Raw genomic sequence first — 23,737 nt, forward strand, 5'->3', positions numbered from 1 at the left:
ACGTTCTCTTCACCAATGAGAATCGAATATGCCTTCAAACAGACAATCGTCCGAGACGTGTTTGGAGGCAACCCAGTCGGGCTGAACGCTTTAGATATACTGTCCAGTGAGTGCAACAAGGTGAAGGTTCCCTGCTGTTTTGGGTTGGCATTATGTGGGGCTGACGTACACTGCTGCTGGTCATGGAAGGCGCCATAATGGCTGTACAATACGTGAATGCCATCCTCTGACCAATAGTGCAACCATATTGGCAGCATATTGGCATGGCATTAGTCTTCATGGACAACAATTCGCGCCCCCATCGTCCACATCTTGTGAACGACTTCCTTCAGGATAATGACATTGCTCGACTAGAGTGGCCAGCTTGTTCTCCAGACATGAACTCTATCGAACATGCCTGAGATAGATTGAAAAAGGCTGTTTATGGATTATGTGACCACCCAACTACTCTGAGGGATCTACGGCGAGTCGCCATTGAGGAGTGGGACAATCTGGACCAACAGTGCCTTTATGAACTTGGGATGGTATGGCACGACGAATACAGGACGTGCTACTGTGTATCAGAGGTACTGGTGTGTACAGTAATCTGGACCACCACCTCTGAAGGTCTCGCTGGATGGCGTTACAGCATACAATGTGTAGTTTTCATGAACAATGTGATGTTGATCTCTATTCCAATTTTCTGTACAGATTCCGGAACTCTCGGAACCGAGGTGGTACAAAACTATTTTTGATGTGTGTAGTTTACTTACCTATTACTTCAAAAGTACACAAACCACGAGTACAGCAATAAATGTGGTACACCACGTATTACGAGACTCGACTTGTCGACGGCTGAGCATTCACGGGTGGAAATTAATTGTTGAACGATGTCTATGATTTTAGGTACTTTGACATCGATGCATTAGCGATGTATCGCCATTCAAAATGTCGATGGAAACCTCATCTTCATGGTGGAAACGTCGAAGTTTTCGAAGCATCGATGTATCGTTTGCAACCCTAGCAGAGGAGCAGGAGCAGCAGCACTGCAGCAGGCAGTAGCATATGGCGACCGTGGAATGTTGTTGGGCTCTGAGTCGCTGGGTGTGTTGCTTTACTGTACGTCTCTTTCGCCACCGCGTAGTATTTGCTTTGCGTCAGACCATGGAGAGTAAGTGCTGTGTACAAGGCTGTACTGGCTGCTACCAAATTTGCAAAAAGATATGTCTTAAAATTTGCAAAAGACGCCAGACTGAGGATGAAATAAACTTTTCTATTCCACTCGAGAACTTTCCACTAGAACATTCTGAGACAGGTACTATAAAGTTTTATTTATAACAAAAAATGACGTTTCATTTCACCTCGTATGTGCTGTAAGTAACAATAAATTATAACCACAAAGGCTCGATTATCAGTGCACAGCTTTGTTGAAAGTATTATGCAAACGACTTTCATTGTTGAGATGTCTATTGTTTCAATTTACATAAATCTATGTGTGACAATGTCTGTAGCTTAATTAATTACAGCTCTGTACAGTGATTGTGATCCAAAAATTTTTGCGTTTGATGAGTAGCTTGTTATGAATAACAAAATAATTTTAAGGTTGTGGAAAAGCAATGATCTCGGTTTGCTATCAGAACTGTGTGGCATACTTTTCCTAATGTGAAATCTCATTTATTTCATTTCAATTTTTTTCTGGAATAATTTTCTTCTCGCTTTCTTTCCAGATTTATCAAGAAAACTGAATTTTGAATGATCTCATTCCCAAAAACACTGCAGTTACCTGGAAAGGAGTAACAGTTCCTTTGGAAAAACCTGGATTGAAAGAAGGTGCCTTGTTGTATTAGTTACCGAACTGTACCAGTTATTTGAATTGAAGACAAGATGTGCAACGGGTACCCCAAGTCAAAGAAAACAGGGGACGGAAGGTGGTGTTTATGGGTTGAGAATGACAGTATCGGAAAGCATAGAAACAGCTTCTGCAAAAAGGTGAAAAATTCGGTTTTCACGGTTATGATGAATTTGTGAGAGAAACTGAAAATGTTACAGGGAGTGAAGTGAAGTGAGAAAATAATATGTACCGAACGTGTACCTGAATTTTGAGACAGCTCCACCTGATATTAGATTCATAACAGTTTGCCCGAGCCTCAGTGTTAAACTGTGTATTCCCTAGGGACTTAGTAGTGTAATTGAAGTTGTAAGTGTTTTGAAGTTATGTAGAGATTTAATTAGTGACAGAGAAATGACTTGCACAAGCCATTCCTTCCTTCTTGAAATTTTAGCAGTTACAGAAGGTAAGACAAGATATGATTCTTTCATTTCTGAAGTCGCAAACTAAATTTACTTAAATCCAGTGCTCATCATAAATTTGATCTGGTGTGTGTGATTCTATGCTCTTTATGATTTCTCTACATACCTTTTAAGCGTTTGATGTTGTCTAGTTTCGTCATTTTACCGTATCCAAATTCATTAAGGGAAGAAAGCTGCAATAAAAATGTGAATCTAAGTAATCCTAATTTCTTAAGTCCTTTGAAAGATGAAGTTTCACTTTAAAAACCACATGAACCATATGTGATGTCTGCTAGATGAGATTCACATCAAGCCGTATGTAGATTTTAAGGCAGATGATGTTACTGGAATTTTAGATACTGTTGATATACCATTATTGAAAGCATTCTTTATTCCTATAAAAATGTTGTGTATGCATTGGCTCTGAAGAAGCTGCAAAAAGCTTGTTTAAACTAGCAGTAGGTGTAGAAGCTGTTGGGTTTCAGACTCTTTCAATTGTTGCAGATGATAATGCCATTAATAGGTTTGCAAATCAAATGCAAGCAGATTTTGTGTACCCATCCTGCAGATAGTAAAAGATCTGTTTTTTCTGCATAACAGTGTTCATGGTTCTAAGTGTATGTGAGACAACTGAATAAATGTGAAGAAATATAGTCATACATTTTGTTTTGCTTAAAGTTCGTGACTCAATACTGTAGCAAAGTGGTAAGTGTGTGTGTGTGTGTGTGTGTGTGTGTGTGTGTGTGTGTGTGTGTGTGTTTTTGTTTGTTTGTTGTAATTTCAGTATTACTAATGATGAACTCAAAAATATTGAATTCAGTGTCCCACTCTTAACATATATTGCTAGTTCCTATAAGCTGCTGAATCAGAGACCAGTAGCAGTTTACCTTATTTTAAAAAAAAATACTTATGGCTGGCTAATGATGTGGGTGTGAAAATTATTGCCCTCAACACACTATACCAGAAATGTGTAAGGAAATTTAGGACCACTGTAAATATGGAATGAAATAAGTTTTGCAAAAAGGAAAATAAAGATAATTTTGTGCAGCCTCTTCAAGGATTGAAGAAAAGGAAATTTTAAACACTTTGTCACAAGTAAGATTTTTTATTTTTATCTGTTTTATGTGTATTTCTTATTACTTCCCTCCACATATATCAAATACAAACTGTTTTTGATGCAGTGCATTGTGTGCTCTGTGATTAGAGTAAAATGAAATGCAAGTGCTGCTAAGTGTCTTGCAAATGCTCAGGAACAAAACTCAGAATTTTTATGGCATGGTCTGAAATTTTCTTTCAGTACATAATATTCACTGCCAGTTGTTACCTCTCATGAACTCCAGGTGAGCAAGGTAAAATGCTTGTACATTATAAATGAGTGATGCAGTACGGACTGTGATCAGTGGCAAGTGTAAAATCAAATGTGTGGCACACTATCTTGAAAATGCTGTGAAATGTAACACAGGTCACAGTCTGACATTTTCTTTATTGCTTAATTTGTATTGCTTGTAGTCTTAAGGTGAGTCAGCCTATAATAAAGTGCTTTTATTCTTTAAGTGAATTATGCAGTGCACACTGCACTCAGAAACAAGTGTAAAATAGAGTGTAAGTGTTGCAGTATCTTGAAAAATCTTAAGAAACAAAAAGTCTGAAGTTTTTGAGCACAGTCTAATATAAATAATAATATTAATAAAATAAATAACAAAATAATATATAATATAATAATAAATAGTATAAACAATAAATAAATAATAAATAAATATATATATTTATTAATTTATTTTATTTATAAATTTGGCCAGCTATGGACCACATACAACTTAAGACTTATGGTGTTCCTTTTTCTTCTGTTCTTCACAGTACTTCTTCATTTTCTCACCAACTGCTCATCTCTGCTCATTAATTTCATTTCATTTTATCATCTTCCTGTAAATCATTTACATGATGTAGGAATTGTCACAACAAAGTTATCATACTAGTACAAGTACTACAGACATAATAATGGAATATCACTTTCAAGGCATTTTTTAAAAGTACAAATTTAGACATATAAATTAAAATTTTTTGCAATAAATTTACACACAATCAAAGTACTCATCTACGTCATAGAAAGTTTTGTTTAAAAGGTAATTTTGTAAGCTCAGTCTTAAATTTTACTTCATCTATTATGTCCTTTTTTATTCCAAAATAACTTGCATGCTTTTGGGTTTGTGTTGTCCTTACCCTTTCTACATACAAATTCTTACAAGGTCTAGTATTATAATTATGGCAGTCCTCATTTGTATATAGATTTTTCATATGTGCTCTTGTACACAGAATGCTTTTAAAAATATACAGTGATGGTATTGTGAGTATTTGCAGTTCTTTGAAAAGGGGCCTACAATGAGTTCTTGGAGAGCAATGTGTTATGATTCGTACAGCTCTTTTCTGAAATTTGAAGATATCTTGATTTAGTTTTACCCCACTCTCTTGGGTTGAGGTTTTGGCTCATCTTCTTCATAGTTTGCGTTTTCTATAAGTAGCCTAAAGCTATTCCTGTCACGTATTATTTATTCTGTAACATCTATTTTGTTGGCGTCTTTCTTTACTGCTTCTATCCATCCTACAGTTTTTTCAGCTTACTAATGTAATTAAAAATTTTCTTTGTAATACATGTTTCTTCCATTCTTTTTAAATGTCTGTAAAATTTTAGCCATCTCTTCCTCATTGTGTCTGTGATCTTTTCTGTATTTTTGTATAGGTCTTCATTCCTCCTTTTAATCCACCTATTTTCCTTGTTTTTTCTCAGGATCTAGAATTTTTCTTAATATTTTTCTCTCTCTTATTTCTAGTTCTCCTAATTCACCTTTCTTATTCAATGTTAGGCACTCTGATCCATATGTTGCTTGTGTCCTAATAACTGAATTATAATGTTTAATCTTCGTTTGTATGGATATTGATTTCTTATTGTAGTAGTTTTGTGTTAATTTATATGCAAATCCTAACTTTTTTATTCTTTATTTGTTGTGTTATCCAGTCCATTGGCTTGGATCCACTCCCCCCCATATCTGAATCTATCAACTCTTTTAATTTTTCCATACTTTGTTTTCATAAAATTTTCTGTATTATGTTTGTGTTCTATATACTTGGCTTTTTCATGGGATATGTATATATAAATGTAAATAAAAATTTGTACTCACACTTCTAGATATACTTCAGGGGAAACTACAGTGCCTCTTGAAGCTCTAACTGCAAAGTCCGTGACAACTTATGCCATTGCATGTTTTAAGTAAATAACGCATCCCGATTGTCCGAGAATTTAACTGTTTACAAAAACAGTGTGTGTGTGTGTGTGTGTGTGTGTGTGTGTGTGTGTGTGTGTGTGTATACACATACGTATTTCATTGTCCACCTTTGCTGACAGTACAAAGTTGAGTGAGCATAGAAGTTCTCTTAGGGAACCAGTGACAAATTTTTGAGACTTTTGCATTCCGTTTCAGTGACAGGTATGATGCTGCCCATTAATCGAAAAATCATTTTCTGCTAGCCCCTGAGCCATGCTCCGCGTCAGCGCCCTGCTGCTACCATGACCAGGGTGTCAGACAGCTGGAGGAGGTAGCCAGCCGCCGCTACCGCAGGTCACAGCAGTTCTGCGCTCGCACCGCGCCACCTCCTCGCGCCAGCTGCTGCCCTGGCCGTGGCAGAAACAGCCAAGCGTCTGTCCCCTCAACGACAGGGTAGCTAGCACTCGTCGTCAGCGTCAACGTGATGTAGGCACGCGTCATCATGAGTTTCACGAGTTGTCCCTATCGACTGTTGTGTGCATTCTGTATACATAGTCTGTTGTGTGCGTCTTGAATCTGCACTGTTCATTGTTCTTAGTTGATTTACAACATGAAGGCAAAATTAAATGGAACTAGATGGTTTTAATATTTCCAGCAACATTCGGAATTACTTCGAACTTCAGTTTCTCAGTTTAACGTTTCAGCCCACATGAATTATGTACAATTCATTGGCTTTTATAAAAATACGAAAAACTTCAATATCTCCCTATTTCACGTTTTTATCCACATGATTTATGCACGATTAATCGGACTAAAATATGCCTAGACACTTTCGTTATGGTTATCTTTCCTTCATTCAGATATTCGTTATGTTCATGAAACGCACAATAACATCCCACATTCTTTGGATTGCAGCTTAATAATTATTTCATGTTTCTATCCACAGGATTTATGCACGATTCATCAGATTTTTTTTTTAATGGGGTAGTTCATTTCAGGCTAGAATAATAAGACACTTTCCTTATGGTTATGATTCCTTCATTCAGATATTCGTTATGTTCATGACACACACAATAACATCCTACATTCTTTGGATTGCAGCTCAATAATTAATTATTTCACGTTCGTATCCACACGATTTATGCACGGTTCATCGGATTTTTTAAAAAAATTGACTAAAAGCTTTTTCTTACTTTCGTTATGGTTCCTTCGTTCAGACATTCGTTATGTTCCTGAAACACACAATACCATCCCAAATTGTTGGGATTACAGCTTAATAATTAATTCAACTGGGATGAGCATAACAGATAACTCCTGTCACTTCGTTTGTCCACATGTATTTACATTCAGCTTTGACGTTATCGGTACAATCGAAAAGATCGATATACGCACTCATGTAGTCGGTTTAGGTTATTTACGTCACGATGACGTAGTGTTACGTCACTATGACGTAGAGTTCTCCTCACCTAGCGTGAGATGAATGCTACCCTCAACGACAGGCGGTCGCTCCCCATGGGAAAGAGTGAATGAAGAGGGTGTAAGAGAGGAATCACTCAATCCCAGAGATCGAGTGAACATATTCATATAACAGACGTAACCGGCAGATTATCCGCGGTTCTAGGCGCCAGATTATCCGCGGTTCTAGGCGCGCAGTCCGGAACCGTGCGACTGCTACGGTCGCAGGTTCGAATCCTGCCTCGGGCATGGATGTGTGTGATGTCCTTAGGTTAGTTAGGTTTAAGTAGTTCTAAGTTCTATGGGACTGATGCCCATAGATGTTAAGTCCTGTAGTGCTCAAAGCCAAACCAAGCCAGATTATCACATATTAACGTTTAGAGAAAACATTGGTACGAAATATTTACATTTGTGAATGAAGTGGTTGCTAACAAATGTAGGTAAGCTACATGGTTTGTTGTACAGTATGCCTAAAGTTCTGGTTTCCATAGCTCATTTGGAGAAAGGTGGATGTGTATTTCGCGACTAACTGGCGACAGCGCGCCAAGCTATGTTGCAGTACACGTGGCCCGGTGAGCGTGGCGTCATAACTGTTGCCGGCCTTGTATTCTCGGGGGTATCGTCTGCTCTGTGCCACTCGACTCACTGAACCGTCAGTCAGTCACAGTCATTTTAAGGGAGTATAGTAGCTGACGGGACGAAGCATTCTGTAGCAGCCCACAGTTATCCCACTTCCACCGATTCCTTTGGTCCCATTAAAGAACCCAGTTATATTGTGCGTTTCGTACATCATAATTCGCCGTTCCAGAAGAACAGTGACATAACTGTCAAAATGAATAGTTTACAGGAGAGGCAGAAAACCAAACGACATTTTTAAAAACTTCATAAAACAACAGTAAAATTATCTATGGAATTGAAAGTTGGCCTAGTTGTGACACTAAGGATTCTCTACAAAATACAAAAATTATTTCCTTCAAACAGCATCCCATTCACCCCCTTGCAACCCGTTAAGTGTCATTTTTCTTCCGACATTGTTATCGAAATTAACAAATAGGACTAAAGAAGGTGTGTGGGGAAAAAGCAATAGATCTCTAAACAATAATTTGTTCACTCTTACAGTTTTGTTTTATCATCATTTTTATTATTTGCATCTTATAACTGACATAAAATAATATACTAAGATTAATAAAGAGCCTCCAAATGACACAAAAGCAACAAATTACATTTATGTGGAAAGAGAATCATAGAAGGCCTTGTATTATTTAGGAATGATGTTGCTGTTAACCAAATTGTTTGAATGTTGAATTTTGTTTTCTGAGAGGGTCAGTTTTGTAGTATAAGCAGGTTACTCCCATATACATTCCCTGTTCCACGCCTCTTCTTCCTTTGAACAGAACTCGTCCCCACGCGGACTATTTGCAGCTGTTCTTATACTGAAACACATCACTTCCCTTTTCACGTCCTTGGACATGTAAGGAGCCATCTCATCATGCAAAGCTTTAATGTGATTGAAATCTGAAAAACTCATTCTCTAAGCTGTCGCGCATTTCGGGTGACTGATTGTATTTGATGCGGCACATAAATTGGCCCTGCCTTCTTAGCACTCTTAACTGCTCTCTCAGTGATGCGGTGAAGTGCGTCTCCCTCGTTCTGGGTGTGACCAAGAATCAAATACTTGTGCGTAATGGACCAAATATCCATCCTTTGTACTGCATACAAATACGTTGCAGTCATGTATCTGGAATAGAAGAGAATGAACATTTTAATCAATGTGATTTTTACAATGGAAACGGTTTGCTACATGATTTCTGCGGATCATAGTCTGAGTTTATGGTACTTACCTGTTCTGTTGCCCTCCACAACTGGATAACTCTTCAAGATATTATGACACAAGTTGCTATTGCTACCTCGTACAAAAAAAGGTAGTTTTGCCATTTCCAATCTCAGTGACCAGCAACGAACAACAAAAATAAGTAGAACAGACTTAAAGAGTAATAATAGACAGTGAAAAAAAATATATGTAAGGACACACTGTGAAATTGTAACAGTTGAGCCTCGACTTGTAGAAAAAGGCAGATGTTTGTGCCGTTGGTACCGGTAAGACAGCTTGTAAATCATAAACAGCTAGTTGTATCTTCTTATTTTGAGTCAACTCCTTATCCAAGTTTTTTTCTATGCGACTCAGTTCCGTTTCTTCCTGATGTTCGTGAAATGCTTCTTGTAGCTTTGCCTTGGCTTCATCTGTAGCGCTTTGTACGCTTCACATTGGTCGCACTGATCCTTCTTTGGAACAAAAAATCCGATGTTGAATTCGGTATTGAATATAGGCGCGTAGGCGTCATAGTTCGCAGCTGGCAGGTCAGCGGAAGATCACTCTGAAAAGTAATTTCTGTGCGTTTCTGCGATGGATAAGCCACCATCGACGAATACTCTTGTTGTCACTTCTTACAGAGTAACTCTCAATATGGGGGAATTGACTTTGTGATTCCTAACCGACTCCAAGATTTCGGGATCAGTCTTCTAGTGTTTTCCATGTTGTCCCCTTTTGTCCACACGTGCCATCCCAGTCCCAGTCCTTTTCGCTTCGATAACAGTACAGATTTGCCTTTCGGTTTTGTGTTTATCAGAAATGTTCTGCACACACGAATCTTCTGCTTATCTTTCACCAAGCAGAAAACGCAATTCGGCTTTCTAGGTTCTTGGGCAGTAATGCGACGATGTTTGAGAACGAGCGTTTCAATGCATGTATTCAGAAAATCCCCTTGTCTTTGTAACGACCCTAGTGCCCAGTAATTCGTGAACAGCTACATCTATCGTCTTCTGTTACCTTCTTTGTACAAGAGTGGATACATTTATCAGTAAACGGAGCATCCATTTTTTCGAGCCTTGACAATTTTACCCGTACGTGATGTATAACTTTCCCACTGTTTCCCATCGTTTTGGCTTTTACTTTGCCCCAGTTGCCAACATTTCGAATTCTTTTTTTAGGCTTCTTAATAAGAGATTTTTGCTAATGGACGATTGATTTTTCACTTGAATTAGGCGATTATAGCTGCTTGATGAATGATTGACACTTGAGCCAGATGACAAATCTGAACTGCTATGGGAAGTGCTGCTTGGCAAAGGGGATGTTAATGTCAGACTTTTCAGAACTGATTTTGTCGCGCTTGCCCTTTCAACCGCATACACATTTGAAACTTTGTGGTACCTTGGATTATCTTTAGATGATGATGCCTGTGACTCCATCTTGCTCACTTGCTTGTCTGTTATTTCACAGTGTGGGCTCGATAGTTGTTGCTCAGTACTGCTCACCCGTCTTGTGGTTCACTTATCATGGAACAGCTTACTTCCATGCCCCTTTATCCTCCGTTAGCCCTTGAAGAGCAAGTTGCGTAATCTTCTTTTCTCGGTCGCTCATTTTTATCCCTATAAAACGGAAATGAAGTTGACCTTCATGTATTAAAAAGCCATTTTCGTATCAACAATGACGCGAAGAACAGTTATGACAAAAGAGTTACTTAAATATTGAGGAAACAATGACTCTGAACGATTACGACGAAGAAGTTATTGAAACATCGGGAAAGCAATGACACAATGTACACTTACGTCGTTATTGCACCAAGGATTTTAGCTGAAATGATTCCGCAGTATTCATAACTTGTGTCGTTATTTCACTGGATACACTCACCAAACTGAAACACACAACTGACAATTACGACAATGTTTTTTCCAACCCAAGTCACAACAATCGATATTTCCACAAAGGCGCAACTACCCTCTAGCGGCACTGTGTATGAACTATAGTTCTGACGATCTTTCACTGCATGCTCTACCTTTTTCTGAGATGTCTTGTGCTATAACCTCGATTTGGTGAGTTTTGTAGTTGTCATTGTTCTTCCGGAACAGCGATATTATCAGATGATTTAGTTGCATAGCCGCGCGATACACGTGGGTCAGACACGCGCTGGCCACCTCACTGCTGGGGGAAGCGTGCAACTGCCGGCTAATTAGTCATTGTTGAGACAATACTTTGTTAGCAGTGTCAGTACGAGCTGCCTCCGCGCTCTTCGTGTCGACCGTAATAAGTCAAATGAAACGATAGACCGTCATAATGATGCTATTGGAGCTTTAATTGACGTAATTAATGCTAGGTGACCAGTATAACCCGACATATCACACGTGCCGTCTTCGACAATGAGTGTGTCACAGACAATTACGTGTTATTCGACCATAATATTGTTAAGTGTTCTATTACAGCGGTGTATAAACTCAGTCTGAATGCAATTAAATCAATCAACCGTGCGATACAGTTTTTTTCGGGAATGTCGAACCCACGTCAGAGTTTTCATTTCCGTTTCAGTCCTTTCTCCCGCTAGCAAAAGGACAAAAAAACACAGATGTACTTATTGTACTTTGTTGGATATCGTTTGAAGATAGTTTCCTTGTTTTCATGAAGGCCTCCATTACTAAATGTGCGTCACACCCCGATGGCAGTTTCCCCCCACCCCCCCAAATGTTTCTTAATTCGCCAAAATTGGGAATTTGCTCGGTCGATGTTTGAGATTTTTGTCTAAATTGCATCTTTTTAGCCGGATGACAGTGATAAATTAGTGTACAATTTGATGTTACTGATTAATAATCTCTGTATATAAAAGGGAATGTCCCCTCATTGAACCATCATCGCCCAGCTCAAACCGCTAAGGATAAGAAACTTTAAATTGGCAGACGGTGTTGGTCGTAAACTGTAGGCGTCGTTTAAGAAGGGATTTTTCGAAATTCCACCCCTTAGGGTCTGTAATGGGGAATGTAAGGTTTCTTTTTAAAAAAATGTCGCTATTAAGTCAATTTTGAAGCTAGACCTACGAAAATTGGTATTTAGTTTATGGATCAGAAACAAATACGTGTTTCAGCATTTGTGGACAACTATGAGGTCAAATAGTGGGTGGAAGTTTTTTTAAAAATAAATATTTATCAAAGAACTACTAAAATATTTTCAAAGCTACAGCTGTGAAAATTGGTAGTTGATTTCACGATTACGAATTTTAAAAAATACCTGTTTCAGCGTTTCTGATAGTTCAACCGCTAATGAGTTAATGCTAGGTGACCATAAAATGTTTTATGGCGGTAATTCATTTTGAAAGTGTTTCTAAAAGTAAATTTTTGAAAACTGGTTTTTGGCTTCTCAGAAATGAAAAAATACGTGTTGCACTGGTTTTGGAAATTCAAACCCTAGGGCTCGAAATAGGACCGGGTTCATCCACTGCCAAATGAACGCCCAGCCAGAACCGCTAAGGATAGAAACTTCAGATTTTGAGAGGGTGTGGATTTTATACTACAGGCATTGTTTAAGACGGGATTATTCGAAATTCTGCTCCTATGGGAGTGAAATAGGGAACGAAAGGCTTCTTGAAAATATGTCGCCATTGAGGCAGTTTTGAAGCTAGAACTACGGAAGTTGGTATTTGGATTCTCAGTCAGAAATAAAGAAATGCATGCTGCAAAATTTGTGTAAATTCAACGACTACGGGGGTAAAATAGTGAGTGAAAGGTTTTTGGAAAATACATCATTATTAAAGAACAACTAAGGCATTTTATAGCTACATCTATTAAAATTGGTTTTTGACTTCTCGGTTGCAAATAAAAAAAGAGATGTTTCAGATTTTTTGAAATCCAGTCCCATAAGTGAGTGAAGTACGGGATGAAAATTTATATGAAATTATTTGATTTTGAAAGCATTTTCAAAGTTTAATCTATGATAATATCTGTTTGGCTTCTCTGTTAGAAATTTTAAAAAATACATGTTTTACTGTGCATGGAAATGCTACCACTAAAGAGGTGAAATATCATCATCATCAAAGACTGATTATGCCTTTCAGCGTTCAGTCTGGAGCATAATCCCCCTTATAAAATTCCTCCTTGATCCCCTATTCAGTGCTAACATTGGTGCCTCTTCTGATGTTAAGCCTATTACTTCAAAATCATTCTTAACTGAATCTTCTCCTTGATCTGCCCTGACTCCTCCTACCCTCTACTGCTGAAGCCACGAGTCTCTTGGGTAACCTTGCTTCTCCCATGCGTGTAACATGACCCCACCATCTAAGCCTGTTAGCCCTGACTGCTACATCTATAGAGTTCATTCCCAGTTTTTCTTTGATTTCCTCATTGTGGACGCCCTCCTGCCATTGTTCCCATCTACTAGTACCTGCAATCATCCTAGCTACTTTCATATCCATAACCTCAACCTTATTGATAAGGTAACCTGAATCCACCCAGCTTTCGCTCCCATACAACAAAGTTGGTCGAAAGATTGAACGGTGCACAGATAACTTAGTCTTGGTACTGACTTCCTTCTTGCAGAAGAGAGTAGATCGTAGCTGAGCGCTCACTGCATTAGCTTTGCTACACCTCGCTTCCAGTTCTTTTACTATGTTGCCATCCTGTGAGAATATGCATCCTAAGTACTTGAAACCGTCCACCTGTTCTAACTTTGTTCCTCCTATTTGGCACTCAATCCGTTTATATCTCTTTCCCACTGACATTACTTTCGTTTTGGAGATGCTAATCTTCATACCATAGTCTTTACATTTCTGATCTAGCTCTGAAATACACTCCTGGAAATTGAAATAAGAACACCGTGAATTCATTGTCCCAGGAAGGGGAAACTTTATTGACACATTCCTGGGGTCAGATACATCACATGATCACACTGACAGAACCACAGGCACATAGACACAGGCAACAGAGCATGCACAATGTCGGCACTAGTACAGTGTATATCCACCTTTTGCAGCAATGCAGGCTGCTATTCTCCCATGGAGACGATCGTAGAGATGCTGGATGTAGTCCTGTGGAACGGCTTGCCATGCCATTTCCACCTGGCGCCTCAGTTGGACTAGCGTTCGTGCTGGACGTGCAGACCGCGTGAGACGACGCTTCATCCAGTCCCAAACATGCTCAATGGGGGACAGATCCGGAGATCTTGCTGGCCAGGGTAGTTGACTTACACCTTCTAGAGCACGTTGGGTGGCACGGGATACATGCGGACGTGCATTGTCCTGTTGGAACAGCAAGTTCCCTTGCCGGTCTAGGAATGGTAGAACGATGGGTTCGATGACGGTTTGGATGTACCGTGCACTATTCAGTGTCCCCTCGACGATCACCAGTGGTGTACGGCCAGTGTAGGAGATCGCTCCCCACACCATGATGCCGGGTGTTGGCCCTGTGTGCCTCGGTCGTATGCAGTCCTGATTGTGGCGCTCACCTGCCCGGCGCCAAACACGCATACGACCATCATTGGCACCAAGGCAGAAGCGACTCTCATCGCTGAAGACGACACGTCTCCATTCGTCCCTCCATTCACGCCTGTCGCGACACCACTGGAGGCGGGCTGCACGATGTTGGGGCGTGAGCGGAAGACGGCCTAACGGTGTGCGGGACCGTAGCCCAGCTTCATGGAGACGGTTGCGAATGGTCCTCGCCGATACCCCAGGAGCAACAGTGTCCCTAATTTGCTGGGAAGTGGCGGTGCGGTCCCCTACGGCACTGCGTAGGATCGTACGGTCTTGGCGTGCATCCGTGCGTCGCTGCGGTCCGGTCCCAGGTCGACGGGCACGTGCACCTTCCGCCGACCACTGGCGACAACATCGATGTACTGTGGAGACCTCACGCCCCACTTGTTGAGCAATTCGGCGGTACGTCCACCCGGCCTCCCGCATGCCCACTATACGCCCTCGCTCAAAGTCCGTCAACTGCACATACGGTTCACGTCCACACTGTCGCGGCATGCTACCAGTGTTAAAGACTGCGATGGAGCTCCGTATGCCACGGCAAACTGGCTGACACTGACGGCGGCGGTGCAAAAATGCTGCGCAGCTAGCGCCATTCGACGGCGAACACCTCGGTTCCTGGTGTGTCCGCTGTGCCGTGCGTGTGATCATTGCTTGTACAGCCCTCTCGCAGTGTCCGGAGCAAGTATGGTGGGTCTGACACACCGGTGTCAATGTGTTCTTTTTTCCATTTCCAGGAGTGTATTACTTTGCAAACTTTCAATCGAATCTGCCATCACAACTAAGTCATCTGCATATGCAAGATTGCTCATTTTGTGTTCACATATCTTAATCCCACCAAGCCAGTCTATTGTTTTCAACATATGGTCCATAAATAATATGAACAACAGTGGAGACAGATTGCAGCCTTGTCGTCCCCCTGAAATTACTCTGAACCATGAACTTAATTTACCGTCAACTCTAACTGCTGCCTGACTATCCATGTAAAGACCTTTAATTGCTTGCAAAAGTTTGCCTCATATGCCATAATCTCGTAGAACAGACAATAACTTCCTCCTAGGAACCCGGTCATATGCCTTTTCTAGATCTATAAAGCATAGATACAGTTCCCTATTCCACTCATAACACTTCTCCATCATTTGCCGTAAGCTAAAGATCTGGTCCTGACAACCTCTAAGAGGCCTAAACTCACACTGATTTTCATCCAATTGGTCCTCAACTAATACTCGCACTTTCCTTTCAACAATACCTGAGAAGATTTTACCCACAACGCTGATTAAAGCGATACCTCTGTAGTTGTTACAATCTTTTCTGTTTCCATGTTTAAAGATTGGTGTGATTACTGCTTTTCTCCAGTCTGATGGAACCTGTACCCGACTCCCAGGCCATTTCAATTATCCTGTGTAGCCATTTAAGACCTGACATTCCACTGTATTTGATGAGTTCCGACTTAATTTCATCCACCCCAGCCGCTTTATTGCACTGCGATCTATTGACCATTTTCTCCACTTTCTCAAATGTGATCCTATTTCCATCATCGTTCCTATCCCATTGTACATCGAAATCTGAAACATTACTGATCGTATTTTCACCTACATTGAGCAACTCTTCAAAATATTCCCTCCATCTGCCCAAGGAATCTACAGGATTCACCAGCAGTTTTCCTGACCTGTCCAAAATACTTGTCATTTCCTTCTTACCTCCCTTTCGAAGACTGCTAATTACACTCCAGAATGGTTTTCCAGCAGCTTGACCCAAAGTTTCCAACCTGTTTCCAAAGTCTTCCCAAGATTTCTTCTTGGATGCTGCAATTATCTGTTTGGCTTTGTTTCTTTCTTCAACATAACTTTCTCTGTCTACTTGAGTTCTAGTATGTAGCCATTTTTGATACGCCTTTTTCCTTTTACAGGTTGCTTTGACTGTGTCATTGCACCAAGCTGTTTGCTTCATCCTACCTTTACACACTACTGTTCCAAGACATTCTGTAGCCACTTCTAGTACTGTGTCCCTGTACCTTGTCCATTCCTTTTCCAATAACTGTAATTGACTACATTCAACTAACTGGTACCTTTCTGAGATCACTGTTATTTACTTGTGCCTGATTTCCTTATCCTGAAGTTTCTCCACTCTTATCCTCCTACATATGGACCCGACCTCCTGCACTTTCGGCCCCACAATACCAATTTCACTGCAGATTAAATAATGATCAGTGTCATCAAAGAATCCTGTGAATACACATGTGTCCCTCACAGCCTTCCTGAATTCCTGATCTGTTATTATATAGTCAATGACAGATCTGGTTCCCCTGCCTTCCCAAGTATATCGGTTAATGTTCTTATGTTTAAAAAAGAATTTGTGATTACTAAGCCCATACTGGCACAGAAATCCAAGAGTTGTTTCCCGTTCCTGTTGGCCTCCATATCCTCCCCAAATTCACCCATAACCTTTTCATACCCTTGTGTTCGATTTCCAATCCTGGCATTAAAGTCACCCATGAGCAGAACACTGTCCTTGTCATTTACTCTAACTACTACATCACTGAGTGCATCATAAAAACTATCCATCTTATCTTGAACTGTCCCTTCGCAATGCAAATATACTGACACAATCCTAATTTTCTTGCTAGACACTGTCAAATCTATCCACATCAGTTGTTCGTTCACATACCTTATTGCAACTACTCTGGGTTCCATTTCTTTCCTGATATAAAGCCCAACACCGCATTGTGCTATTCCTGCTTTGACTCCTGACAGGTAGACCTTGTATTCTCCCACTTCCTCTTCTTTCTCACCCCTTACCCGAATGTCACTAACAGCTAAAACGTCCAGCCCCATGTTACTTGCAGCCTCTGCCAGCTCTACCTTCTTCCCAGAGTAGCCCCCATTGATATTAATAGCTCCCCATCTCATTACCATTTGTTTGCCAAGTCGTATCTTGGGAGTCCCTGGTTTGTCAATTAGAGGTGGGACTCCGTCACCACCAAAGGTCCGAGGCATTTTGCTCTGATTGTTGCCAGCATCATATTTAAAGTACCAGGGAAGCAGGTTGCTAGCCTTACTTGCCCCGAGTCCCACTGGGTTTTACCCCTAACGGCTGAGGGACTAACCGGTGGATTTGGTAGTCTTTGCCGTATGAGCACAAAGGTGACCACGACTCAGAATGTGTCCGAGATGCCCAGCCTTATTCCAAAGTAACTGGTATCCCGACTGTCAGGACCACTTACTTGGCCACTCATACGTTGCCCGTGAACTAGGACATAACAGGAACCCACACCATGAACCACAGGGTTGAAATATGGGATCAACAAAAAAAAACAATTATGTGACGAATTATTTTCTTAAAATTTTTGATCCCAGAGGTGAAATATGGGATCAAAAATTTTAAGAAAATAATTCGTCATATAATTTTTTTTAAAGCTCAAGCTATGAAAATTGGTATTGCATATGTAAAGAAATATCTGTTAGAGGATGAAAGTTTCTATGAAAATGCTACCACAAGAACGCAAAGGGCATGATTATCCGAAACCTCCGACTTCAGCTACCAGAATCGGTTTGGTCGCCGGCCGCTGTGGTCGAGCGGTTCTAGGCGCTTCAGTCCGGAACCGCGCTGCTGCTACGGTCGCAGGTTCGAATCCTGCCTCGGGCATGGATGTGTGTGATGTCCTTAGGTTAGTTACGTTTAAGTAATTCTAAGTCTAGGGGCTGATGACCTCAGATGTGTACACTCAAATTTCATAGGAGTTACATGTGACGAGACCAGATGCTAACGATATTGTTGTGAAGCGGAAACATGACGCAGCTTTTTCACAAGCAACGTGAACGCATACATTATTTGGAAGTGGAATGTTACAGGTTATATTTACCGTAGCCAAATAAGTGAAAAAAGCCAACAAATGGGGAAAATAATTTATGAAGTTTTAAATATCGAGAAAATACACACATGAGGTTCAGAGGTAAGAAACTGAAAATTTGCCTCTCCCACCTATAGGGAGGGCGCGTCCCTACCTATCCTCACAACAAAGGTCAATTTTTTACTCTTTTTAAATTCTTGCGCAAAAGGCTCATTTTTTAGAAGAGAACTGTAATTTAGAAGAGAACTGTACTTTTTAGAAGAGAACTGTATACTACTCATAAATTCTACACAAAACATGTCTTGTGCACATTTTGAGTCAGATGAGTAGTTTTAGACATGACAGTTGGAATAAGATTCTGTAAGTCCAGAATTTTGGTTGCTTCGTTATATAAATGAAAAGAGCAATAAAGTATTTGGTAATAATTCCTATGTTTTTAGCTTATGAAATTCCTTGATGGTTCACTGTTACTGAAATCAGAATTAGGTGCTGAACAATGAAAACCGCAAGCTCTCCTTCCCAGTCACTCACCACTCCCCTGCCAGTGTCGCTGCCGTTTTTCCCTGCACATGCCTATTTTAACTCAGTTTATGTTATGAATTTAGTAAAGCCATGCGGATCATTCAGTTTGTTGTGTTATGTAGTGTTTGTTCCTACTCCCTCTTCTTTTCTGTGGACTGATAGAGTAGGGACCGATGACCTAGGCAGTTGGTCCCATAAGACCCTACCATCACTGATAAAAGAATAATGCTGGACCCTGCACCTGTTTTATTTACGATAAATTTATTTCGGAAGAATACACAACAAAAGTGACGAAGGAGTTGGAAACTTTGACACGTATCGGCAGGGAACGGAAGAACGAGGTTTATGATCATCTAGGAAACAAAGCAATGGCTGAAGTGAAGTGCATAAGGTATGTCGATGTGAATGTATTCAACAACGTAATGTAAGGAAACTAATAACCAGAAAGCTATACAAGTATATGAGAGAATTTTAAGATCGCCTTCCTCTTATCCACCCAGTTTCAAATAAGACTGTTTCCTCCTAAACCGTGGTGGATTGTTGTAAGTTAGTTCTTTAACTCTGGGATACACACTGCTTGAGAAAACAGAGAACCGCGATGATGATTTTGTTAGATTGTCGACCTCATTAAAAGTATTTTGTTTTTAGCAGCTTCAGAATCCCCTATTGCTATGGTAAATTAATGCCGAGACCACCTCTGTTCAGAAGACGAGGCCGGCCACATAACACTAATTTCGAGGCAGCTTTCCAAGAAATAAGTAATTTTTATATTCTTCAGAGTAACGTTAGTTTTCACTGCCGAATATATTGCAGAAAGTCAGTGAATGTCATCCAGTAGGAGGCACAGTACCGTAAAACTAACAAAAAAAAAAGAAAAAAAATTGACAGAGCACTATGATGGAGGCCTGTTTGCCACATTCCCACCCCCAACCCTCCCCCACCTCCTCCCCTTATTGTTTGTTACTGTGGCATGGGTCATAAACTATTGAACCACTGGTACAATGAACGAGCTGACAATGAAACGATCATCAGCTCCTGTAGGGTTGTCACTACCCATCTCATGCGCGACTGCACTCGAAGCTGCGGAAGAAAATGCAAGTTTGTGAGGCTAATATAGGCTGCACAACAATGGGTAGAAGCTGCCGAGGAGACACTAACGTGAGTCACAGTGATTTGACACAAAATTTGGGGTACATTTTTCTGTAAGTAATTATATACAGTAGCTTATTTGTTCAACATATATTGTGATATTTTGTGTGTGTGTGTGTGTGTGTGTGTGTGTGTATATATACTGTAAAGATAGCAATTATTGATTAATTCTACAATAATTCTTAATTCTCATAACAAATGATCTTGTTTCTAATATAAATATTAAGGTACATAATACTGAACAAAAAACTATATAGCACAATGACTACAGATCAGTAAATGTCAGTTTTAAAGGGAATTTCTCTCTTTTAATTTTTTTTTTTATTTTTACCTTCAGATTTTTGTACTAATATTTGCGACCTACGTACACGGTGATTCACTTGGCGGCTACTGTTGTTTTACGCAGCCCCCACTTCAAGCAAGCAGCCTTCAAAAACCAAGCCCGAGACTTTCATATTTCCTCGCTCGCTACGCGCAAACTGTTAGTTCAATTGAAAGAATGAACATGACCTTTTTGTGGGAAATTTAGTGTCGTTAAATTTTGTACTAAGATAAGTTTTCGCTAGACGCCGTAGTTTCCGAGTTTTTCTTGAATAACTTTCAAAAGTGAACTTCAGACACACACTGACTGCCACACCAACCCCAGCGATCAGGATTTCCAGAATGTTGTTCATAGCACTCCCTTCTACCACGGTACAAAAATTTTGTGCCTGCACGAATTATTGTCCATGCTTTTTGGTCTTCGTTGACTTATCTTATTACGCCAACTGGTTAATCGAGCGCTTACAAATTCTAGAATTGACGTTTGTGTAAGTTTTACATAACAGTTTTGTGAATTGTACCAGCATAAAATAATGTCACCCTTGTCTACGTCAGGCTTTCTGGCTACGAAACTACTGTGCTTGAAGGGTTAGGTTTGGATCAAACTGTCAAGGTAATTAGTTTTAGCGTAACGTTTACAAAAGTCGTTTCTCTTTCATTAACTTCACGGGCCCATTTAAATGAATAATGTTAACGAAAAGCCGAGTATATTGGTGGCGTTAAAGCCCAATCAGTAGAGACTAAAAAAAGCCGAATATCGTTGGTTGGTTGGGGGGGCAAACAGCGAGGTCATCGGTGCCTTCGGATTGGGGAAGAATGGGAAGGAAATCGGTCGTGCCCTTTCAAAGGATGCATCCTGGGATTTGCCTGAAGCGATTTAGTGAAATCATGGAAATCTAAATCAGTATGGCCGGACGCGGGTTTGTACCGTCGTCCTCCCGGATACGAGTCCAGTGTGCTAACCACAGTGCCACCTCGCTCGGCCGAATATCGGGATAATTCGTGTAGTTGGAAATTTTTATACAGTGGTAGGATGGAGTGCCACGAACAACATACTGGAAATCCTGACTGGTGAGGGATAAGTGTGGGGATGTAGGTGCGTTTGAAAGTCACTTTTTCTACGTTCTTCTCGAATAACTCGAAAAACTATACGGCCTCTAGTGAAAACATACCAGTACAAAATTTAACTACATTATATTTCGTACAAAAGGGTCCTGTCAGTTTTGGAGGCAGAGCTAATAGTTTGCTCGTAGCGAGCGAGAGAATATGAAAATCTCACGCGTTGTTTTTGAGGGCCAGGTATAGAATTGTGGTTACATAAAACATCGGTAGGGGCAGATGAATCAACTTCTGTATGTTTCTGTTTGTGTAAAAGGCAAGTTGTTGTGGAGAAACAGAAGAAAGATTTCAACGAATTAAAATAAGAGTTGAAAGTTATGCCGAACTCACATGCTAATGGATTTTCAGTGTTCCCTACTGAATGCCTCGAAAACTTATCTTGCTTTAAACATGCATATGACCTCCTTTGAATGGAATTTCGCTAGGATATTTTTTTAGTCGAAACAGACGTCTTCGAAAAATGAACTGTTTTTCGTAAAAATTGAAAGTTAAAAAAATTGAATTAATAATTTGGGGAGAGGGTGCTTACCCGCTATAAGAGGGAATTTTTCTCTTCCTTTCTACTACGCTCTTCATGAGATTTTCCCGAAATTTCAGAACTTCATAAATTATTTCGCCAGTTTTTCCTAATTTACCTAGTTCTAGCAAGTTGATTAGGCTATTCCCAACATAGTTCTCATTAAGTCCTGATGTTTTATACAAAACTTAGCGGGTACTAAATAAGAGGGTTGGAACTTAAATAGTGGCAACTATTTATTCACAACCGATACAAAAGAGTTACATGTTTGCACATGTTACTGTCCTTCAAAGTAGTCACCAGCGTTGTGTAGAACCCGTTGCCAACAATGTGGAATGCGTAGTATACTGTCACCAGAGCCTGTTCTGTTGATCGTGTGAATGGGGCGGTCTACTGCCTGTCGAATCTCTGGAACAGCTCTGAAGAGAATGCCACGAAGTGTTTCCTTCATCTTCGGAATCAAATAAAAGTCGCAAGGACTTACGTCCGGGGAGTATGGTGGATGGTACAGTACTTCCCAGTCTCATCGACCGACTAGAGTAGCCACAGCCTAGCGCTGTATGCGCCTACTCATTGTCGGCGTAAGAAAGCCTCTCCTTCGCGCCCATAGCGCTCCAAGTGCGTCTGAACAGCGTCGTAACGCATCCATTTATGCATTTCCGTCAAGTCATGCGGAACACATCGTGATGCAATTTTCTGCATGCCCAGGCGTTCTTTGAGGATGCGAAGCACAGTCGTATGCGCTAATCCGGTTTCGCGGGCGAGTTCACGAATCGTTTAGCATCGATCACTGTCTACTAACGCGGCAACAGCATGCACTTCTTCAGAGACGCGAGGACGACCTGCCCGATGCATGTCTGCCAGTTTGCCGACCTTCGTTGAAGGTTTTTACCCAACGTGCCACTGTTCTGTACGGCAATGCCGATGCCCCGCACGCCTCTTGAAGACCTTGATGACACTGTCCTGCTGTACGACCTCTGGCACATTCAATCTTGATCCAACTCCGTTGTCCCTGTTTCGAAAACATGATGACACCGTTACCTTAGACAGCTCGCCCACAAGTGACTTTGTTTCCCTCGATTGTGCGCAATCCGGTGACGTGGGACGGGCGATTCCATTTGAACGGAGGTAAGGTATATATGTCAACAACGTGTGATATAAGCGGCAATATCCGCCCCTGGTAGCTGAGTGGTAAGCGCGAGGGAATGTCGTACCTAACGGCCCGGGTTCGATGCACGGCTGGGTCGGAGATTTTCTCCGCTCAGGGACTGGGTGTTGTGTTGTCCTTACCACCATCACCATCACCACCACCACCATCATCATCATCATCATCATTTCATCCCCATCGAGACGCAAGTCGCCGAAGTGGCGTCAACTCGAAAGACTTACACCAGGCGAACGGTCTACCCGACGGGAGGCCCTAGCCACACGGCATATAAATTATATCAGTGACAATAGTAGATTCCATTGCACAATGTCTCCACAGCAGTGTTGCCACTATTTAAGTTCCAACCCTCGTAGATTCACCATCGAATAACTTCAGTTTTCTGCAGTTCTGCATACATTTGTTTTTGTTTTTTTTTTCTCTCTCATTTTAATCCGCGTGAGGTTTTAAAATTGGAACCATGTTGCGAGCATCTTCTGTGAATGAATTTCAGAAGACAGTTTTGTACTGAAGCCTCCATTTTATCGTATTCCGCGCTTCAGTGACATTTCGAAAATCCTGGTACTTTGTTTGGACACCTTTTTTATTTTGAACATTAACTAAATTTTTTAATGTGAGAAAAACTTGGATTATTCAGTGATTATTTCAATTTTAAATCATAACTAATAACACAGAAAACTTAATAAAACTTTAAAAAAAGAATTAGCATCGTCAAAATGTCGAAAAAACGGCCATGATGATAATTTTGAGGAGCACCGTTTGGGACACGCTGATCTAGACAGACGGGTTTGATCCAGTAAATGAGTAGACTAACCGAGGAATACG

At 40.6% G+C, this 23,737-nt stretch overlaps 1 protein-coding gene across 11 annotated transcripts in view; it reads left to right on the forward strand.

Moving 5' to 3' along the window:
* The window catches only part of LOC126162316 (uncharacterized), a 716,875-nt gene that overhangs the window by 140,428 nt on the left and 552,710 nt on the right, over positions 1-23,737 (forward strand). For 3 of the 11 annotated variants that reach the window (XR_007535055.1, XR_007535056.1, XM_049918741.1), the window contains one exon: positions 1,707-3,904. Coding sequence is in view for 1 of the 11 variants with exons in the window: in XM_049918741.1 (XP_049774698.1) it covers positions 1,707-1,735 (29 nt within the window). In the remaining 10 variants the exon portion in view is untranslated. Of the gene's footprint in view, positions 1-871; positions 1,295-1,706; positions 3,923-5,791; positions 5,884-23,737 lie in introns of those variants that run through there. The other 8 variants (XR_007535052.1, XR_007535050.1, XR_007535058.1 and 5 more) reach the window with 8 other exon arrangements.

The sequence above is a fragment of the Schistocerca cancellata genome, chromosome 2, assembly GCF_023864275.1.
Source record: "Schistocerca cancellata isolate TAMUIC-IGC-003103 chromosome 2, iqSchCanc2.1, whole genome shotgun sequence".
Classification (NCBI taxonomy): Eukaryota; Metazoa; Arthropoda; class Insecta; order Orthoptera; family Acrididae; genus Schistocerca; species Schistocerca cancellata.